Genomic DNA, 19327 nt, shown 5'->3' on the forward strand with positions numbered 1-19327 from the left:
CATTTCTTCTAGCGTTTCCTCCCATCCGTCTCCCATGGTACAAATAGGATCCATGTCTCGATAACACCCAGATATGAGATAATCTGCATCATTTGGATTCAGGCTCACTGACACACCTCTTCCAATTTTCCATGATACAGATAATTAACTATAATGTGATCCTTTTGTCTGGCATTTGCGAGCGTCTACTTCTGCTTTTAGTTTCACATAAAAGGTTTAAACCGCACACAAAACGACGCGCTGCTGAATTATTCATGCTTCCTTGGGTCTGAAATGACAACCGTTATGTGCTTTATTTATTGTAAGCTCCAATACGGAAATAAGGGATGAACGCGGAAGTCCAAGTTCGTGATACTGTGTGAGTTACATTAACTGTACATGAATGAAACGTTTGATTGTTTCCACAAATTGCTGATTTTCTGCCTTTCATTTGATGTCATTTCTTGCAGCAGAAGACTGAAAATGGCAGAAAATCTACATGCACAGTTGGAGCCTAACAATGATCCAGCCACTTGCGTACTTTGCTGACGTCACATGATAACGTTAATGCAGCAGCACTATTTGTTTTAGTGGAGTGTTTATTTTTTCTTGCTAGATTGAAAGTTGAATGGCGAAATTGTTTTGATCGTTTAAATTCATGAGGCAAATATAACAAACCTAATTTGTTTGGGAATCGGCACCACAAAGATGCGACGAGTGCTGGCGAGCATGCTCTGACAACCTGGCATCGTATCTGCTGGGCAGAACAAGGCCATGCTGCCCTTAAAATGAACAACCTGAGAGCGAACACTTCACAAGCGACTGGAGGCTCGCAGAGAATACAAAATGTAATTGATCAACGTTTCTTGTTGCTGTGACGACTTTTACTCTGCCCCAATGCTGCTTGATACTTCAGATTTAGGCTATGTTCATTTTCAAAGTCAGTCGCTTAGAAACACATAATCCGGGATGAATAATCCTATATCCACTCACTGTTTTAGACGTAGCTCTTTATTGGTTTAACCCAGACTCCAAATGGATTACCTGTATCATTAAAACGGCAAGCAACCCCACGTCATTGTTCCGGGGTTTGTTATTGTGTCTGTGTGGTAATTTTCTACTTAGGGTTAAGGTGTAGTATCTCGCCTTTGGAGGGCAGAGATGAGCAGGTGGCCCTGATTTGTCTTTTATAAAAGCTCGATTAAATTTCATATCGCAAAATCCCTGGAAAACATGCACACTTACTTTTGTGTCGCTTTCCTTTTTGTGACGGGGCTCTCGACTGTGTAAACACCCTCTTTAAAATACCAGGTATTAGAGGGATACAAAAATTAAATCAAACAAACTTCACTTTATTGTGAGATGTCCTGTACAGCTTACCTGAAGAAAATATGTTTTTATAAATGTAAAAGGAGCAATAACTCAAACACGATACTGTACACGCCCCAAAATACATACTTTTAGGAGTTTGACCTTTAGTCAGTTCATTCAGGTCAAACCTATCATGAATTTTAGTATGTTAGAATCAGCACAAGTTAGTTCAGAAATAAACACTTTGTTTCCACATTATGCACTGCAGGAAAATACTTTATTTACTCATATTTAATATGCATCCTGGTGTCTACGAACGGTGTTTCACATACTGCTATGCCTTTATTCTGCATTATTTGTGAACCAAAAAACTAAACCTTGATATGACGAACTGTATTGCTTGTGATCTTGATAGTGATGAGCCAGACAATACTGAGACTCCTGAGATTGCTTGGCTGAAGTGAACGAAGGAGTTTCGAAACAGGGAGTTGGCGCTCGATTCATACAATTGGCCAGCAGATTCTCAAGTGTACGACGTACCTTTGTGTCGAAATGCTTCAAAGCTCTGGGTGCAGCACTGATGAGTCCTGACTGGGTACAGATGCACGAGGTGCCACCTGCTCAGCTCTGCCCTCCAAAGGCGAGATACTACACCTCAACCCTAAGTGGAAAATTACCTCACAGACACAACAACAAACTCCGGACCAATGACATGGGGTTGCCAATTAAAACTGTTGAGTCTGGGTTCATCCGATACAGAGCTACGTCTACAACAGTGAGTGAATATAGGATTATTCATCCTGGATTATGTGTTTCTAAGTGACTGACTTTGAAAATGAATACAGCCTGAATTTGAAGTATCCAGCAGCACTCTCCTTTTCAGAGATAAAAAAAAAAAATCGCATTGAAACTCACCAACACTTGGCCAAATTCATGAACCAGCTGCTTTCATTAAGTCTCAGTCATTAAGAGCTGCAGCGATGAAGCAGAGCAGTGCTTAGGTATAATCTCCTTCAAACACCCACCAGCCCGTCCATCAGCACTCACAAGACAGTCATTACAGGCTCTATAGCAACCCACTAACACTGTCCTTCCCGCCTCGCGCTCACTTTACTGTTCCCATGTCAGAGCACAGACATTCTTCTCTGCTGTCACTCACTTTCAGCGAGACAGAGAGTTTTCATGACAAAGAGCTGAAATAATGTGAGGGAGAACTCAACTGTTTGTTTCTCCAGCCTACAAAGTGTTCGGTGTACTGTGGGGTCAGCCGTGCCCCGGAGAGGTTTCTGTGCTCCACCTTGCTTAAATACTCTTCCCTTAACGATTTTTTAAATCACTCTGCCAGCTCATCAATCTGTCCAATCAGCTTGTCAGTTTATGATCGATGTGTGACAGGTGTTGTGTACTGTGTTCATCTGGAAAATTCAACAGCAAACCCTGTTTGGGCAGATGGTGTTACTGCAGAGATGGATGGATTTGATGCTCTATCAGTCATCCAATAGAAATGTCTTAACTAATCTACGAGATTGTATTCAGGAATTGATTATTCATTTTATTTGTGTCTGTTGCTCCTTTTTGTAAATCAAACAGTTTGTGAAGTTTATTTAAATGCAGTCGTTTGGATTTTTCCTGTATTTTTCTCTATCTGTTTATGATGTCCACTAAAAGAATGAGCTAAATTAAGTGATTCACTTAAGAAGCTATACTCTGCAGGGAAAAAAATACTTTACAAATGCCCATCAGTACTGGGTTTTTGATTCCCATTTTCCTTCAAAGCTATATTGATTCTTTCTGGCATAGAGTCATCGAGGTTTTGGAATTATACGGCAGATTTGTCGGCTGAACATCCACCCACCCCAAAAGTGATTTACTGGATTGAGATGTGGGTGACTTTTGGGTTTGACACACTGGGAGCGACAAATGGCAGCAAAAGGTGAATGTTTCCAGCACTCGGGGGAACCCAACACATGGAATGTGACAGGGACAAAAGTTAAAGATTTTTCAACTTTCTTGTGTAATTTTTGCCTTTTAAACCAACATTAAGGCAAAGACGACAAATTCTCCAAGTCTTACATCAAGTCTGTGAAATTATTTGCATGTGAAAACAGAGAAATTAAAGTTGAACTGTTTTGTACCCAGAGGAAGAGTGATGAGGGGCACAAAGTGTCGTTAGATGTGGGCGTGAAAGCTGTGTCAGACACATTTTGCATGTGCAAAAGTGGCTGAGTAATGAATTAAATAATATGATGTGAAAATGTTAACTATGTGTAGATCACGTATGTCAGGGTGTGTATGAATATCTGAACCACATGCCTGAAGTTACTGCTTTACAAAGACACCATCCATAGAAACTATCCTCAGTCATTCCTGTGGACCCTGCTTATTATGCATGTCCAATTTGGTAAGATTTTGCTTTTCTGCAAGTTAGACAAAATAACTGTAGAAGTTTATGAAAAATGAAATGTTTAGCTATTTTCTTTATTACAGCAACCTTTCCTGATGTCATCTGACTCGATCCTGACACAAGCTTCTGTTGATTCTTGTGATTTTCCAAAGTTAGTGTTGATTTTATCAAGTCATTTAACCTCCAGATATTAAATAAATCTTAATTTAATCAAAATTAACATAGGAAAATAAAATTTACATCTTGCAAGATTCTTAATTTCTTCAGACAGACCTTACTAAACTATTCCTAACATTTTTGGGGGATATTGTCACAGTTCCTGTAGAGAGTGTGCCTATGTGTTGGCAGTCGTTATGAAACAGTCAGATTGACTGCTTGATGGTATCGAGGAAGTCCCCAGTGAGTCTGCTTGAACACATCGGCCACAACAGTGGGACAAGCAGGTTCAAAGATCCTTCCTGAATCAGTGACCACAATGGTTATTGCCCAGCCTTGCATCGCGGACAGGAAGAAGCGACCCTGCACAGCCGACTTCCAGGACAACCTGTATTTGGCATATAATTTAAATAGTACGTGCAATGTTTTCAATGACATATGCCTAGACAAATATTTTCTAAATGCTGACTTGCTTATCAGCAAAATCCTTAATGTTGGAAGATTTACTAAAATTTGAAAGTGTTTTTATTTTTCCAAGACAGCAGAAAAGAAGAACATGTACATTCCTTTTATTAAACAGAATGTTGCGCAGCAGATCACATTTTTTATTTCAAAGGAGCAATTGGTAGCATTTTTTTCAGGAAGATACAGGCATCGACCACCTGCGCTCATTAAACTCCGACCCAATATCGTGCCTCGCCAACAGTCCAGCTGCGTTTGAGCAAACTGCACACGGACCACAACCTATTGAGAGTCCACAGTCTTATCAAGTAGTAGGTAGTCTAAACCAGTTGTCATGAGTTTTAAACAAATGGGATAAATCCTGTTAAAAAAGCAGCAGCAACACCAGATTTGATTAATGCATGGGAAACGTCTTCATTCAGTTTTAATTTCTACAATTCTAAACTTCTTGAACCTTGTTATTTCTTCTTTTAAAAATCCTTTATCAACCATTACACCGTCTTCATGGTTTAGCTCCTCACAGTCAAATAACTTTTGCAGCACATCTATTAGTCCTCTTTGAACAGTGATTTTCCTTGTCTGAAATGGCTCCTGAGGACGATGTAGAAATAAATATGAAGGATCCACCGGGATCTAATCCCAACACGACCTTTGAGAGAAGTGCAGGATTTGTAATCGGCGTACACCTCACATGGGTTTTCAAGTTTAAGTTCAGTTCCATCTAGTATCACAAAAATGCTAGGAAAGTCCTGCTTGAATTTTTCTGGCATGTGGTCAATTATTACCTCTCAGTGTAGCCATATGGACACAGATTCAAATCTGCAAAACATGAAGTTTATCCACAGTCTAAACAATGCACCAGCATCTTGTGCTGATATTCTAAAAAGATTGCCTAAGTGTTTGAACTGGAAATTTGAACATAGTTTGATTAACGTTAGGCTTGAGTGATTTTCTAAGGAACGTTTTTTTATGGTTGTGATTGTTCTTGGAAAGCTTCCTGAGAATTCAGATTTATTTGGCACAAGAAAATAGCAGTAAATGGCAGGTAAGTAGAACCATTTTAGTATCATTTTTCTTTACTGTTCCTCAAACTTCCCACAGAGACCAGGCTTTCTGTTGAATTTTGTTTCTGTCCCTTCAAGACGTTTTTTCTGAAGCCTGATATTTTCCTGCTGAAGATTTTTGTTTATTAGCACCTATTCAGAAATCATCCTAGAAGCAAAGACTTTCTAAGACTTTAAACAAATGGTTTATCACAACAAACTTTCTAAGACTTCTAAGACTTTCTGGTCTTCTTTCAAAGACTCATTTCCAGCTAGCAGTGCCAGCATCTCCGATGCAGAAACCTCTGGAAAAAAGACCGACAGACGGTAATGCTATTGGATGTGGTGATGTGGAGTTTCAAAGGTAGCCAGATATTGGGAACCTCGGCATTGTGGATGACCACAAGGATGCAATCGCTCTGACAAAAGAAGCAGATATGCAGTTAGAGATTAACACCTGTGAACAAAATTTAAACAAATTAATTAGCTCATTGACAATAATAGGTACTCTAAGCAACAGGTTATGGCATCTCTAGTGTGAAGGTTGCCAGAAATATGTATCAACGTCAATCTGGGAGCCGTGCTCATGACTCTGGACTTTGTTATTAATCCAGCATTTCCTTTCATTGCAGCTTCTCTTGATGGAAAAGTGTGTGAACATGGCAATGCTGGAGTATTGGAAATAAAATGGCCATTTTCTATTAGGGTCGTGAACATTCGTGAGCACTTGAGAATGCAACAGCAGATTTGCTTTTTTGAAAGTGATGGTGAAAATATTGTTCTTAAAAGAAATCATTCACACTTGTTTCAAGTGCAGGGACAGTTACTTACTACTGGTACTTGATTCTGTGACTTTGTGACCTCCACACAGACACTGTGGAAGATGTACTGTCAAAAATGTCTTTTCTGTATCACAGATTCTATGTTCAAAAATGAAGAAGCCATGCCAGCTGTGTCGGACGCTTTTTGCTGTTTGTAATTGTTTGGGATGTTATCATTCTGGGTGTTTTCACTGCAAAGAGATGTTTTGTTTGACATAAACCTTTGTAATTGCCAGTAAATTATTATACATGTTTCATGTGCATTTTTTGCTTCTAATATCTTGTTCAGATGTCCTTGGCACACTAATTTAAATTTAAATTGTTTCAAAATGTGATCTTTAAAATTATTATTTAAACTAGGTGCATGTAGCTCATGGCTCGCCTGGTTGGTTTGTACGTTTTTGATGATCAGCAGAAATAGGATCTGGAAATTTGTTGGTTTGCCTTCAGGAAAATGCTTATAAATAAACAGTAGCATAAAAAGGTGCTGGCTTTAAAATACAGCAGTTACTGCATGTTTTCATGCTGCCACAGAGCTGACCCTTTGCACGTGACATCACTCTCTTCAAAACTTGGCCCGCTCTGCCATGATGGACGTCAAAACAAGCTGTGCGCTCCTGTAAAGCCTGTCAAAAAACCCACATCTGGTAGCCTAATATCGCTTTTATTTAGTTGATTTCACAGTAAATATAGTCCCAGGATGCTGCGCGGTCAGCTGCACAAGCAGACGAGGGTGAAAAACAAACTACTCAGGAAATATACCATCAATCATAATGAGCCCATGGTGTAATGCAGCGAACACTTTTTACAAGGTAAGATTAATGTTCATAAGTATGATTAGAAAGATATAAAATATCACGTTTTAAAGCTTGTCTTAAAACCCATCTATTTTACTTTCAACTCCAGCAGGATCTAGTTTTAAATTGTATGTTTGTTTTTAAACTGTAAGAGCTTTTATTTATTTTTTTATTGTTATGTTGTGTTTTAATGTACAGCACTTTGTACAACCATAGCATTTTGCTATGGTTGTTTTATTGTGCTTTATAAATATAGTTGGTATGGTATGGTACATTATGGAGAAGGTACAGGTCTAACCATTAGTAACCATGGAAACAGTACCCCACCATCATGTAGTCTAGCACGTACGGAAAATAACTGGTTAGCGTCTTGTATTTCCGTACATTTTTAATGCTTCTCTGGTGTAAGTGAAAACGCTGTTTATGACAGTGGTATAAATCATGTGGTGTGAATTCAGGCAAAGTCGGTAATTTGATCAACACTTCAGGAGGGAAGAAGTAGGGGTCAGTTTTTAAGCTAGCTGTTTCAAGCTTCTGCAAATACCGTAGTCTATAATTCCCAACCAAAGACAAATTAGCTCGACTCGAACATGGAGAAGCCACGAATAAACAACCTGTGTCGCTCAGTTCAATAGTCCCGTCCTTCACTTCCAGCGTTCACCATGGCGCTTTGAATGATAAGTGACATAGTTGCAAAGGGTCGACAGAATTTAAACACATAAAATCAAACATAACTACCTTCACTTATTGATTTTTGATTGACTATCATACAGTGCAATTATGACAAAATTGTGAAGTTTACTACTAGTTACCTTCATGCAGACGAACATGTGGTAGTTGCCGTTGATCACAGTTTCATTTGACTGTCATGAAGTCGGCAGCAGGCCTTGATCCAGTGCTTTGAGAACATATTAACTTGTATTCTGTCCTCCAAACAGAATGGGGGAAGAACCGGCGACATATCAATTAAGAGTTTGAATTATTGCTGGAATTATAGAATGCAACCTTAATTACAACCCTCCATTTTAAAGTTTGAAAAGCGTTTATGGCTGATATAAAACTTCAGATTCCCCCCCAGTGATAATAAATGTTCTCTAATTAATGGACGGGTTTGTCTTAATTTTTCTGATGGAGATTTTAGTACTGCAATCGCTAATACTTACATACAAACAGATCAATTGCCTATTTAGTTTGCAAACATCTTCATGCAGGTCAGGTCAGTTTAAAATCGTGCATCTTCTCTTTTGTTCAACCAGAGCAAATTACCTCAAAGTTCTAATAATCACGTCTCGTAATGCTTTGTGGTCTCCGAGATGACAAGAGCTGATTTCTCTCAATCATGATGAGTTCCTGGAAAATAAATTTGTCCAGACGAATTATTTTCCTGGGAAATATCCACTGCCCAGAGTTGTGCCGCGAAGACCCAGAGGGAAAACAGCTCAAAAGACTTCCATTAATTAGAGTGGGACTCGGTTAGAAACGCCGCCGCCAAAACGCGCAAGGAGGAGCCGACAACCAGAGTCAGACTCTGCAAAATGTTCTCTGAAGTTTAATTTCACTGACAAGAATTGCGGACCTCCTGTGAAGCAGCATGAAGTCGGTAATAAAACAAAAGTAGGAGCAAACAACTGTGACTCATCAGTGGGCATAATCACGCATGCCACCTCCAACAGACGGATGTCATTCTGAAAAAATAAAAAACATAAAGCGTATACAAGGGAGCCCTACGTGGGAGCATCAGTGGGTGTCTTGATTGTGATCATGACCTGCTCACCTCTGCCAACCACAGCACATGTACAAAGTACAGACATGCCCACCCTCCCACAGTCACTTACAGGCACTTATCTCCAAGTCAGGACAGCGTCATTCCCGCATGCCTCCTCCAACTGGAAATGTTTGTTTGTCCTGCATAATTTTTTTGAGCCTGCTGACATTTTGTCCTCGTCTCGTTGAGTGGTAGCTACACTTAGCCACCGTTCAAGGCATGGAGGCTTGGAGACGGATGTGCACTCTAACCTGATGATCCATGCCCTGATTCCCAGAGGCTACATGTTTGTGTGTGTGTGCGTGTGTGTGTGTGTGTGTGTATGGGGATAGAGAGAGAAAGAAGGAGGGGGATTCTGCAGGCTTTTAACAGCTGGCTTCTTCCAATAGGCTGTCAGCAACCACATCCGCCTAATGTGATCACTGCAGGATGTTGATGTGCACGAGTCAGACTGGGGGAAAAAATGGGAGCCAGAAAAGTACATTTAAAAAACTGAATGGGTCAGGTCAAATCTGCAGTTAAAGAGACTTTATTCAGTATTTAGAGTAACTGGCATTAAATAAAACAAACTGAAAGTAATGGGAGGAGCATCAGGCATAGCATTTTTGGTTTGTTTTTGATATCTATTTCTAATTTAAAGCTCAAGTTCTTTCTTTTTTTACCACAACAAACTTGGTTGAAAGTGTGCCATTGGAGGAGGAATAATAATAATAATTGTCAAAGATGGAAGCTTGCGGGTTTTGTTTTGGTATTTCTTACAATATCTTTGCACATGGAGGAGATTGTTTGACAAATTGCGATAGGACTTGTTACATAAATCATCCATCCGTCATGGAAAACTGGAGACTTTCTTCACATTTAACTTTAAAGGTGTAATTCACCACATTGGAGACAATATTGAGAAAACTGAGGCACGGAGCATCCATAGATCGCAGTATAAAAGGGATGGTATTATGTATTTCCCAAGCAAATAGTGCCACTTTATAGCACTCTGTGCTATAAAAGCTGTCATGAAAAGGCTGGATATATAAAAAATTACTTAAAAGAAAACTGACTTTGCGCCGTAGCCGTGTCTGATGCCCTGAAGTTGGCCTTGGTCTCTTGAAGAAGCTCTTACCCTTTCCAACACTTTGTCTCCAGCATGTCGTTACATAATGCTGTTTTCTCCATAATGCTGTTTACAACTTTTCTTAAGCGTCTTGGATAAGGTCAGTTAGACTCCCAGTTCCACCAGGTGTTTGCTAATCGCTGCTGCTGCTAGTCTGAAGGAGAGGAGAGGGGAAGACGGGGTGAGGCATGAGTTAGGCTGGAGAGGCAGAGCTTTGGGTAAATGGGCGCTGCATTGGACGATGAAAAGTTTAGGCAGCCTTGAATGGTTACCATGGAAGATTTAAGGGTTTCACAAAAGAATCAAAGCAACACTCTAGGTATGTTTTTCATAAGTGATTGACATTATAATATGACTTAACGCTCAAAAAATACATTTTCCAAAAAATCCAGCCCTTTTCTTAGTCTAAGTCTCACTTTATCGCCTCATCATCAGGACGTGGTGAAGACGACCTCCTGAGGCACAAATACAGTCTCCAGGAAGAAAAAAATGATTTACATTACTTTGAATGATGCGAGAAACAGGCTGGTCAGAGTATTTAACCCTTGTGTGCGCGAGGACTGAGGCAAATGATACAAGTGATACGGGTGTGGGGTCCATTGGACCCCATTTGTAAACACAAGGGTTAAGTAGTCACTGATATATTGAGATTTTTACACACAGCAGTCCAATGACTCAACAGACAATGGTCTATCCAGTGAGCAGAAGTTGTGGTGATAGAAAGGTTTATGATGGTGATCAGAGGGGACTGATCTGGTCTGAGGTGATAGAAAGACAACTGTGGTTGCAATGTTGAAACCAGTCATTGCAAGCATGTGGGAGCACCATTTTCTGAACACACAACAGAGAATGATAGATGGATCCTCAGAAATGCTTTAATATTGGCAGTGGGTCTGAAGCCAGTCATGGTATTCATTTTATGCTGCATATGTTACTTGTTTAAAAAAGTGCTCCATATCATTAATAAGTCAGACATCAAATTTTAAACGTTTGTTTTGGTGAAAGTATCTGCTGTTCATTAAGTAAACCTGACAGCCTGAGTATCATGATGCATATCTTTTGTTTTGCATAATGTAGTAGAATACAGTTCTTTGACTTTAAAACTGGATGTGTTGCATTTCAAAAATTAAAATGGCAGCCCACTGGATAAACTATCTGCTGTCAAAATGTTGCTTTTTTTCCAGGGTATATGCTTTGAGAGACAAGCATGAAGGATTTCTAGAAAGTCCAAAAAGGAAGCCCAGTTTCACTGCACATGAAGAATTCATAAAGGTAGTAGAGCACATTTACAGTTTAAAGACAAACTTATAAATATGCTCTTTAAAGAGGAGTCATCATCAAGAACAACTCCACAATGATGAAATGAAAAGAGGTCTTTGCTCTATCTACAACATTAGCATAGCGTTAAACTAGATTAATCATAAATTAGAGTTAAGTTGCAGAGAGCCGTAAAAGGGGGGAGTGGGCTCAATGAGAAATCAGAACATTTAAATGAAATATTCAAAATCCTGACATAAATCTTCTGAGAAATCAGAACATTTAAATGAAATATTCAAAATCCTGACATAAATCTTCTCATCTATGTGAATAACAGATTATGTATTAGCCTAAGAAGTTCTAAGAGTTTGAAGCTTTTTGGCTGTAACACTGAGTAAAGTTCATCCACACAAAGGCTGCTTGCAAAACCCATTCACCGCCAATCATGAATTTCTGAACGTCTAACTTTTGCCTCAAGCTATTGCACACATTTATTTCTGGTGCACACACAAATTTATCTTTATTTACAACCTGCTTCTGGTCTGTGAACTTGGCTGCATTTGTGTGTGAATTTTAAAACCATTCTGACTTAGCTTAACCCACAAATGTCTATTTTTTACACAGGCTATGAAACCCTCAATCACACCCAGTGAGGGTATGATTTAAGCCAATCAAATTAACCCATTCATAGAGTGCTGTTGCCATGTGAAGTACAAACAGTTCAGGCCTCAACATGGCTTCTGGCAACAACAAGTAGTAGAGTACTACTATATGCTAAACTTAGCATATTTAGCATATAGCATATTTAGCTATATGCTAAACTTAGCATATTTAGCTGCTTTTCCCCATGTTATGGTAAGTTGTTTAATTATTAAACTATTATCGCAAACTAGCAAGATAAGCAGGTGAACTAAGCTAGTGAGTGAGTGAGCTAACCTAGTGTGCTATGCTAGGACTTCTGCATGCTAATAGCATCAAGCTGGTCACTGGTGTATTTCCATATAGTTGAATTTCTTGTTAATATGTAGTGTTTGACAGGGTGTATCTCACTCACTTAGCTTGCTAGACTGTGTTGATATTTGAATAATAAAACCAAATACCAAAAAAATTAAACAACTTCTCATAACATGGGGAAAAGTAGCTAAATATGTTAATTAAGATATTTTTCTTTCTCCTCCACTGTCAGCGCCAGAAGCCATATTGAGGTATAAAATTGTCTGAACTTCACTGACTGGCTTCATGTAATTGTTTGATTTATACATAAATCATAACCTGGGATGCCTTCTTATGATTGGCTGAAACAAGAAAGCTATCTGAATAGTTGCAGATTATTCCCTCCCTGTATACAAGAACATTTGTGGGTTGAGCCAAATCAGGGGGATTCTCAAAATTTACACAGAAATGCAACCAAGTACACCACCTGCTTGACTCACAAGCAGGTTGTAAATCAGGATAAATTTGTTTCTGCATCAGAAATACAGAAATACAGGTCACAGGAAAATTCAGATCACAGGGTGATCTGAATTATGTTCAGATCACCCTGTGAGTTTGTGAATATTGAGGCTGCTGTAGCTCCATATTAACTCTGTGTCTCTCCTAGACGAAGCTCCCAGCTGAGCTTTTGTTGTGCCTAATTGTATGAACTCTTTTTCATCACATAAGCGTTGAAAACCGCTTCAACGCTTATCTGCTTAGCTGTGTTGGTCTCTCCCTGAACTGCACTGAAAACATACAGCCAGAGCTAAATCCATGCAAATATATGTGCCAGAAGCGCCGAGCCACAGTACAAACCTAAATCCAATTGAGATTTTAAGAAATGAGGGTTACTAAGTTTCTCCATGCAGTCTCACTAAGCTTGAGCCATTTTTCAAAGAAAAATAAGCCAAATCCTTTTTATATGTGCAAGACATGGCCTGAAAGACACGCAGCTGCATTTTATTCAGCAGTTGGTGCTACAAAGGGGCTGAACACAGAAGCACTCCTCAATTTCCAGGGATTCTTTTATATATATCTATAGATATATAGATATATATCTATAGATATAGATATATAGATATATATATAACAAAAATATTACTTTTTTATATATATAACTTTTGTTACATATATAAAACAAAAATATAACTTTTGTTATATATATATATATATATATATATATATATATATATATATATATATATATATATATATATATATATATATATATATATATATATATAACAAAAGTTGAAAATCAAGTATCATTTTCCTTCACCACTATGTTTTACACAAGGAAGCATGGGGGTTGTGATGAAACATAACGATAAAAGGTTGTAGCGGCACAAATTCTCATGCAAGCAAGAAACTGTTCTCCCATCAGCCTTCAGTCTTCTTGCTGTACTCTATTCCAGAACAGAGTATAGCAAAAATAAAATTTGCTGAAGCTAATGTTTCTATATGATAGACCTAGAAACCTTATTGTCACAGCACAATTAGCAACCCTTACATTAGATGTTGTCCCCTCTCGCCCCCCCGGCGCGTTCATAAAAACAACATCCTAAAGTCTCCCTGCGAAATTCCCACATCCATCAAACCGACCTTTCTCTATGAGCACGACTGCAAACGTGTCCGCGCAGAGGGAGCTCAGCCCCTCTGTTTACATGTGCAGTGAGTACTCTTGCACGTTCTCACACACAAACCCACCCACACCCCCGCCCCTGCGCTTCCTCATTACACAAACGTGCAGGAAAACACTGCGCGCGTTTCAGTTTCAGTGTGCGTCGGGTTCGTCAGAACGAGGCGCCGGTAATCTCTCAGTGGGACCGTTTAGTTTTGTGAGGTTTTCTCGCTCGACCGTCGAAAAGGAATCCATTTGCATATGACTCCTCTGCAGGGGAGATGCAATATCTGTTCTTTGAATTAAATAAATGGTGAATGGTTGTTGGACTTTTTGACAGAAGAAGGGGCTGGAGTTCGCCCAGTTGAGCAGGTTTGCATTTGACTGGGTCATGATGAAGAACACAAAGTGGCAAATGAACCGCAACTTCTTTGAGTTGCTCCATTAAACTCCTTAAAATGTCATCTCTCTAACTATAAAATAATTTTTTAAAAAGTTGTGTATTTCTGAGAAGTTTGAGATAAGAGACCTTCATCTAGTCATAAACAGGATTAATCCGGAAAGCATAGCAACATTTGCACACGTTCTTTCAAGACTCATTAAGTGCCGATCGCCTTGTTAGACTATCAAAAAGGTCAGATTAAACAGACCGACAAGTCTGCAGTTCTCCTTTTGAACCAGCAGCTCCCTGCAGGACAATGGAGCACACATCAGGGTTTATCAGCTTCTGCCAGGAGTGTGTTAGAAAAACGCAGCTCAAGTCAGCATAAGCTCAAATCAGCATTAAAGAATAAATTAATAAAATAAGGGGTAAATCTCTAAACCTGTTGTGTTTCCAGTGTTTACATGCACCGACTCTAAGATTTATTTAAATGTATTCTTCCAAAAATAATGCCAGAAAACCCTTTTTTTAGCCAAAATGGAAAGAATGAATTAAAACAGCTTAGTTTTGTGCGTGCTGCCTTGTTCCAGAGCCCAGTCCGTACATTTTCAGCAGGGCACACGTCTGGGCTGGTGCACAAACCGGATGTTAGTCTGGTTTTAACATCCCAATAACAGTTCTAATTTGTGTTTAGGATCGCTTTGTTGTTGGAAAACCCGTTACTGTCCAAGTTTCATCCATGTAGCTGCAGATTTAAAGTCAAGTTGAAGAAAGGCATAATTTTTTTTTACTTCCAAAACCTCTGCCAGTGTTACAGCCCCGCAGCATGATCCTTCCACCACCATATTTGGCAGCAGGTGCAGTCCCTGCTGAACTTTCATTGTTGCTAGATAATGAACATAAAACTTTCCTCAAAACTGTATTTGAGTGGATAAATAGACCCCCTCCCAACCAATTGATATAAAGATTGCTCAAAAGCAAGAAACACACACCAGAATGTGTTCTGGCGTTGTCTGGCTCAGCATTTCATCCTCATTTTAGTAGAATTGATAGAGTTCATGTAAACTGGTTGGGTTTCTGAAACGAACCCATTTCCTAAAGAACAGTCCACACATTTTCACCTGGGTTACGGTTGGGGCATTTTCAGACACTTAATGTTAGCTTCACTGATGGATTGTTTTATATTTAGATGAGCCAAAGGCTGATATAGTTGACTTAGACAACATGAAGTATGTTTGGACCAAAGTGAGGGCTCCAGTCCTAACAACAGTTGCGCCAATTGCGAAGCACGGTGGTGGCTGCATCAGTGCAATAAGGAATAATGAGGACCGGCTTCAAGTTTTCTAAATTGTAACTTAGGCATCAAGTGCATCAATAAGTTGCATTATCCAACAAAACACTGAGCCCAAGTTCACATCATATCCTGTTCTAGAATGGATATGACTAAAATGTGGCTTCTGAAAATTACCCCCACCTCTTTGCTTTTAGACTAAGTTTAAAAACAAGGCAAGAAACTAACCAGTTTAAATGAGCTCTAACATTTCTGTCTAAAGAGGAAGTGAGATAAATGCTGCCAGAATCCTGTCGGAAGAAACATAAGGCTGGTGAATGAGAAACAATTAATCAAACATTAATGGTGTAGACAAAACCTAGAATATTCTATCTTGTGCACTCAGCTGAAATCACTGCAGTTTTTTGTTCTATAATCAGTCTAAGCTGGGGAAAAAAATCTGTTGAAATAAATCATTCAAAGCCCAAAATAATATAAAATTGATTCTGATAAGTGTACGTAACCCTTGTTGTTCACTTTCACAAACCAAATTCTAGCTTTTCATTTTCTGTACTCTGTCCTTTTTCTCTTTCCCCATAACCTCCAGAGTTTTTTTTTTTAATTGTTTGAACGTACGCTGACAAGATCCAAAATGATATGAAATCATCACTCCAATCTTTCCTCTAGGTTTTTTTAAAACCATCTCTGACAAAATGGGCTTTATTTATTCTTTAGAAGCTGCACTTTAGCACAAGTCCACCAGCATCATTTTTGTTGCAATCAATATCACCATATCATACAAAATAGTACAATAATGTTCCCATGAAAACAAATATAGACAAATACTCAGACAAATCCTTTAGTTATGACATACAAATCCAACACATATCAATAAATTCACTATGTTTGCCTCTTAAAAAAAAAAAAAAAAAGTAGATACAATAAAAATATGATCTTACTGTGGTTTTCTCTGTGATCTCCATCGTCGTGTTAAAGCTGTGACAGGTGGATGCATTCAAAGGGAAGGAAGAGTCTGCAGATAAACACCTTCCTGAGCGATCACAAATAGCAGGTTCATGCACAATGGGCATACTGTTCTACAATGGATGCACAATATATATATATACTGATATATATATAATATACAAGGATGCAAAGCTGGAGTCATACGTATCTCCTGGTGTCCCTCTTGCACAGTATCTTTTTGAACGACCTCCTGAAGTCATTGTTGAAAACAGTATATATCAAAGGGTTCAGGGCACTGTTGCAGTAGCCAAACCAGAAGAAGAACTTGAACAAGGTTGTAGGCACGTTGCAGGATATGCACAGAGTTTTCAGCATGTAAGTAAAGAAAAAAGGAAACCAACAAATAACAAAGACACCAATGACCACTGCCAAGACGAAGGTAAAACGTTTCTCGCGATTTTGACGACCTTTCCAGCGGCTGCCTTTGGTGTTCGACTCTTGCTTTTGGACATTGGAATCCCCTGGTTTGATTTGACTTAGTCTGGGTTTTCCCTTGTTTGTTTTTTTTCTAATGGAGCAAGGATTGTTCACTTTGTGGTCAGAGGATGATGAGTCCTCAAGGTCCACTCCGTTGATCTCACCTTTTGCCTCCTCTGCCTTCCTATGTCCTCCAACTCCCTGGAGCTCTATGGCCTGTTCACCGTTCAGTTTCTCGTGACAGAGGCGGTCCTTGTCGTCGCCTGCACCATTCTCCTTCCCATTCGCAGCAGGAGTATTGGGTGACTTCAAAATGGCATTTGGCTTCCGGTCTCCGGGTGGCGCCCGTGTCCTTTTTTTGGCGATTTGGTAGATCCGTACGTAGACCAGTACCATGATGACGCATGGTAGGAAGAAGGATCCGATGCAGGAGGAGATGACGTACCATTTTTGGTCATTGATCTTGCACTCAGGGTATGTCCTTTCGTTGTTGTCGTTGTCGTTTTTCGCCATTGTGATAAGGGGCGGGAATGAGATAACTGCAGCAATAACCCAAACAATAAAGATGATGCACTTGATGCGGCGAGGCGTCCTCTTTAGGTTGTACTCGATGGCCTGTGTGATGGACCAGTAGCGGTCTAAGCTGATCGCGCACAGATGGGTGATGGACGCAGTGCAGAAAAGAACATCGAGCGCGAGGTAAATCTCACACCATACATCGCCAAAGTACCAATATCCCATGAGCTCGTTGGCCAGGGAGAAAGGCATCACGAGGGTGGCCACCAGAATGTCCGCCGAGGCCAGGGAAACCAGGAACAGGTTCTGCGGGGCTCGCAAGGCCCGGCTTGTAAACACAGCAATGACCACCAGGACGTTACCGAACACTATGAGCAGGATCATGAAGCCCACGAGCAGTGGCAGGGCTATTCGTAGGCTGTAAGGGGCCAAGCTAGGTAAGCTCTGGTTGGTGTTATTGATATCTGCCATGGTAGCAGATTAGCCCACTTCCCTTAAGAGTTCGCCTGAGGTTACAAATATCATCCGCCAGCAAGGACAGAACTAGTGGTTCCCAGGAGAGCTGAGAGAAGAGACTGAATCACTCCTCTGAGACTTTCCCGGATTTTTCCTCCTCATTGTGAGGGATACTTTAAAAGATGACACTTTATCTGAAAATAAAACAAGAAGGGGAAAAAAATTTGTGTTATTGATCATATTTTTAGAATTGTGCCATCTCTTCATCAGTGCTTCTAATACAATTAACTCAGATTTATAGCCTGGCACCACTGTGTGGATAAAATCGAGGTACATATAATGATAAATAGTCCTACCTGAAACAAGGAGCGGTGACAGCGGCTCTCCATTGCCAGGGCACTAAAATAGTGCGACCGGGGAACTTCTTCAGGCAAATCAAGAAGAGGCAAAGAAGATCCATGTGCCGGATGAAGCGTTTCCCCTGCGCCTCCTGTCTCTCCACTCGCTCTAGTCTCTGCGCTGCATCTAGTTGCGCTCGGCAGCGGACTTAATAGAGCGCTAATCACGTTATCCCGGGCGCTGCCGTGTTACTGTCTGCGTGTGGAGTTTCTCTCCTCACTGTTCTCCAGAGCGCCACTCCCTCTCCTTATAGCCCGCACGCTGCAAAAAGTGTCCCGCTCGCCGGGTCACTCATCGCGCGTGCGTCCGTAGGAGTGTCAATACTGGCACGGTGCCCAGCCGTGTTTGTCTGACAACAGCAGCATCAGCTGGAGAAGCGTTTTAAATGACAAGAGAGCTGGGGGGGGGGGGGAGGCTGTGGACAAGTAACATATTTCCTCGAGTGTTAAAAGAAAAAAAAAAAAAACATTTAAATGCGTGACATGTGGAGACTGACTGGAGACCTAAAGGCAGAAGGAAGCAAATTACCTGGTTCACATGCGCGTGACGCTCAAAAAAATATCTAATAAAATAGTGAAAATGGGAAGAATATTAGCTTTATTTATCAAGATTTCTTGAATGAATAAATTGAATATAAGAAGCTTTTTGTGTACTCAAATATTAAGAACAAAAAACATCTTTAAGCAACTTTATATCCTGCATCTAACAAGATACCTCAAAAAAACACCCTACAAAAGAACTAAACCTTAAAGAAATGCATAATAAAAATCAGGGACCAATTTGCAAGGATGTGGACCTCTGGGCTGGAGCCAGTTTTGGTGCCTTAGCCACAACAGAATGTTATTTTTTTATTTTTTATTTTTTATAAATGTCTATTTTATAATGTCCATGTCTAAACTATGTCTATTGGGTCAGCAGGTATGAATTGATGCGTGGCAGATTTTAATACAATAACTAGCCGATAGCTCCCAAAGAAATCTACCTCACCTCCATAATTCTCAAATACTTGAATATTGTTTATATGGTAACACTTTATTTGAAGGGGGGTGAATAAGATTGTCATGACACTTTCAAGAAATCATTACTGTTTAAACTTTACCTTTAATAACATAAAGTTACCTAATGTTTAAAGTGCAATCAGTAATACTTTTATAACAAATTT

General features: G+C 39.7%; 1 protein-coding gene across 1 annotated transcript; it reads right to left on the bottom strand.

Annotated features, from left to right (window-relative positions):
* Positions 1-16196: 16196 nt before the first annotated feature.
* Positions 16197-18523, bottom strand: adra2a (adrenoceptor alpha 2A). The gene is made up of 2 exons (XM_008411817.3): positions 18123-18523; positions 16197-17960 (listed from the first exon to the last, which is right to left on the bottom strand). Exon 2 carries the CDS (start codon positions 17779-17781, stop codon positions 16516-16518), a length of 1266 nt encoding a protein of 421 aa, XP_008410039.1. The 5' UTR covers positions 17782-17960; positions 18123-18523; the 3' UTR covers positions 16197-16515.
* Between the last annotated feature and the right edge of the window lie 804 nt (positions 18524-19327).

This window comes from Poecilia reticulata, chromosome 1 (assembly GCF_904066995.2).
Source record: "Poecilia reticulata chromosome 1, P_reticulata-male-v2, whole genome shotgun sequence".
NCBI classification, from domain to species: Eukaryota; Metazoa; Chordata; class Actinopteri; order Cyprinodontiformes; family Poeciliidae; genus Poecilia; species Poecilia reticulata.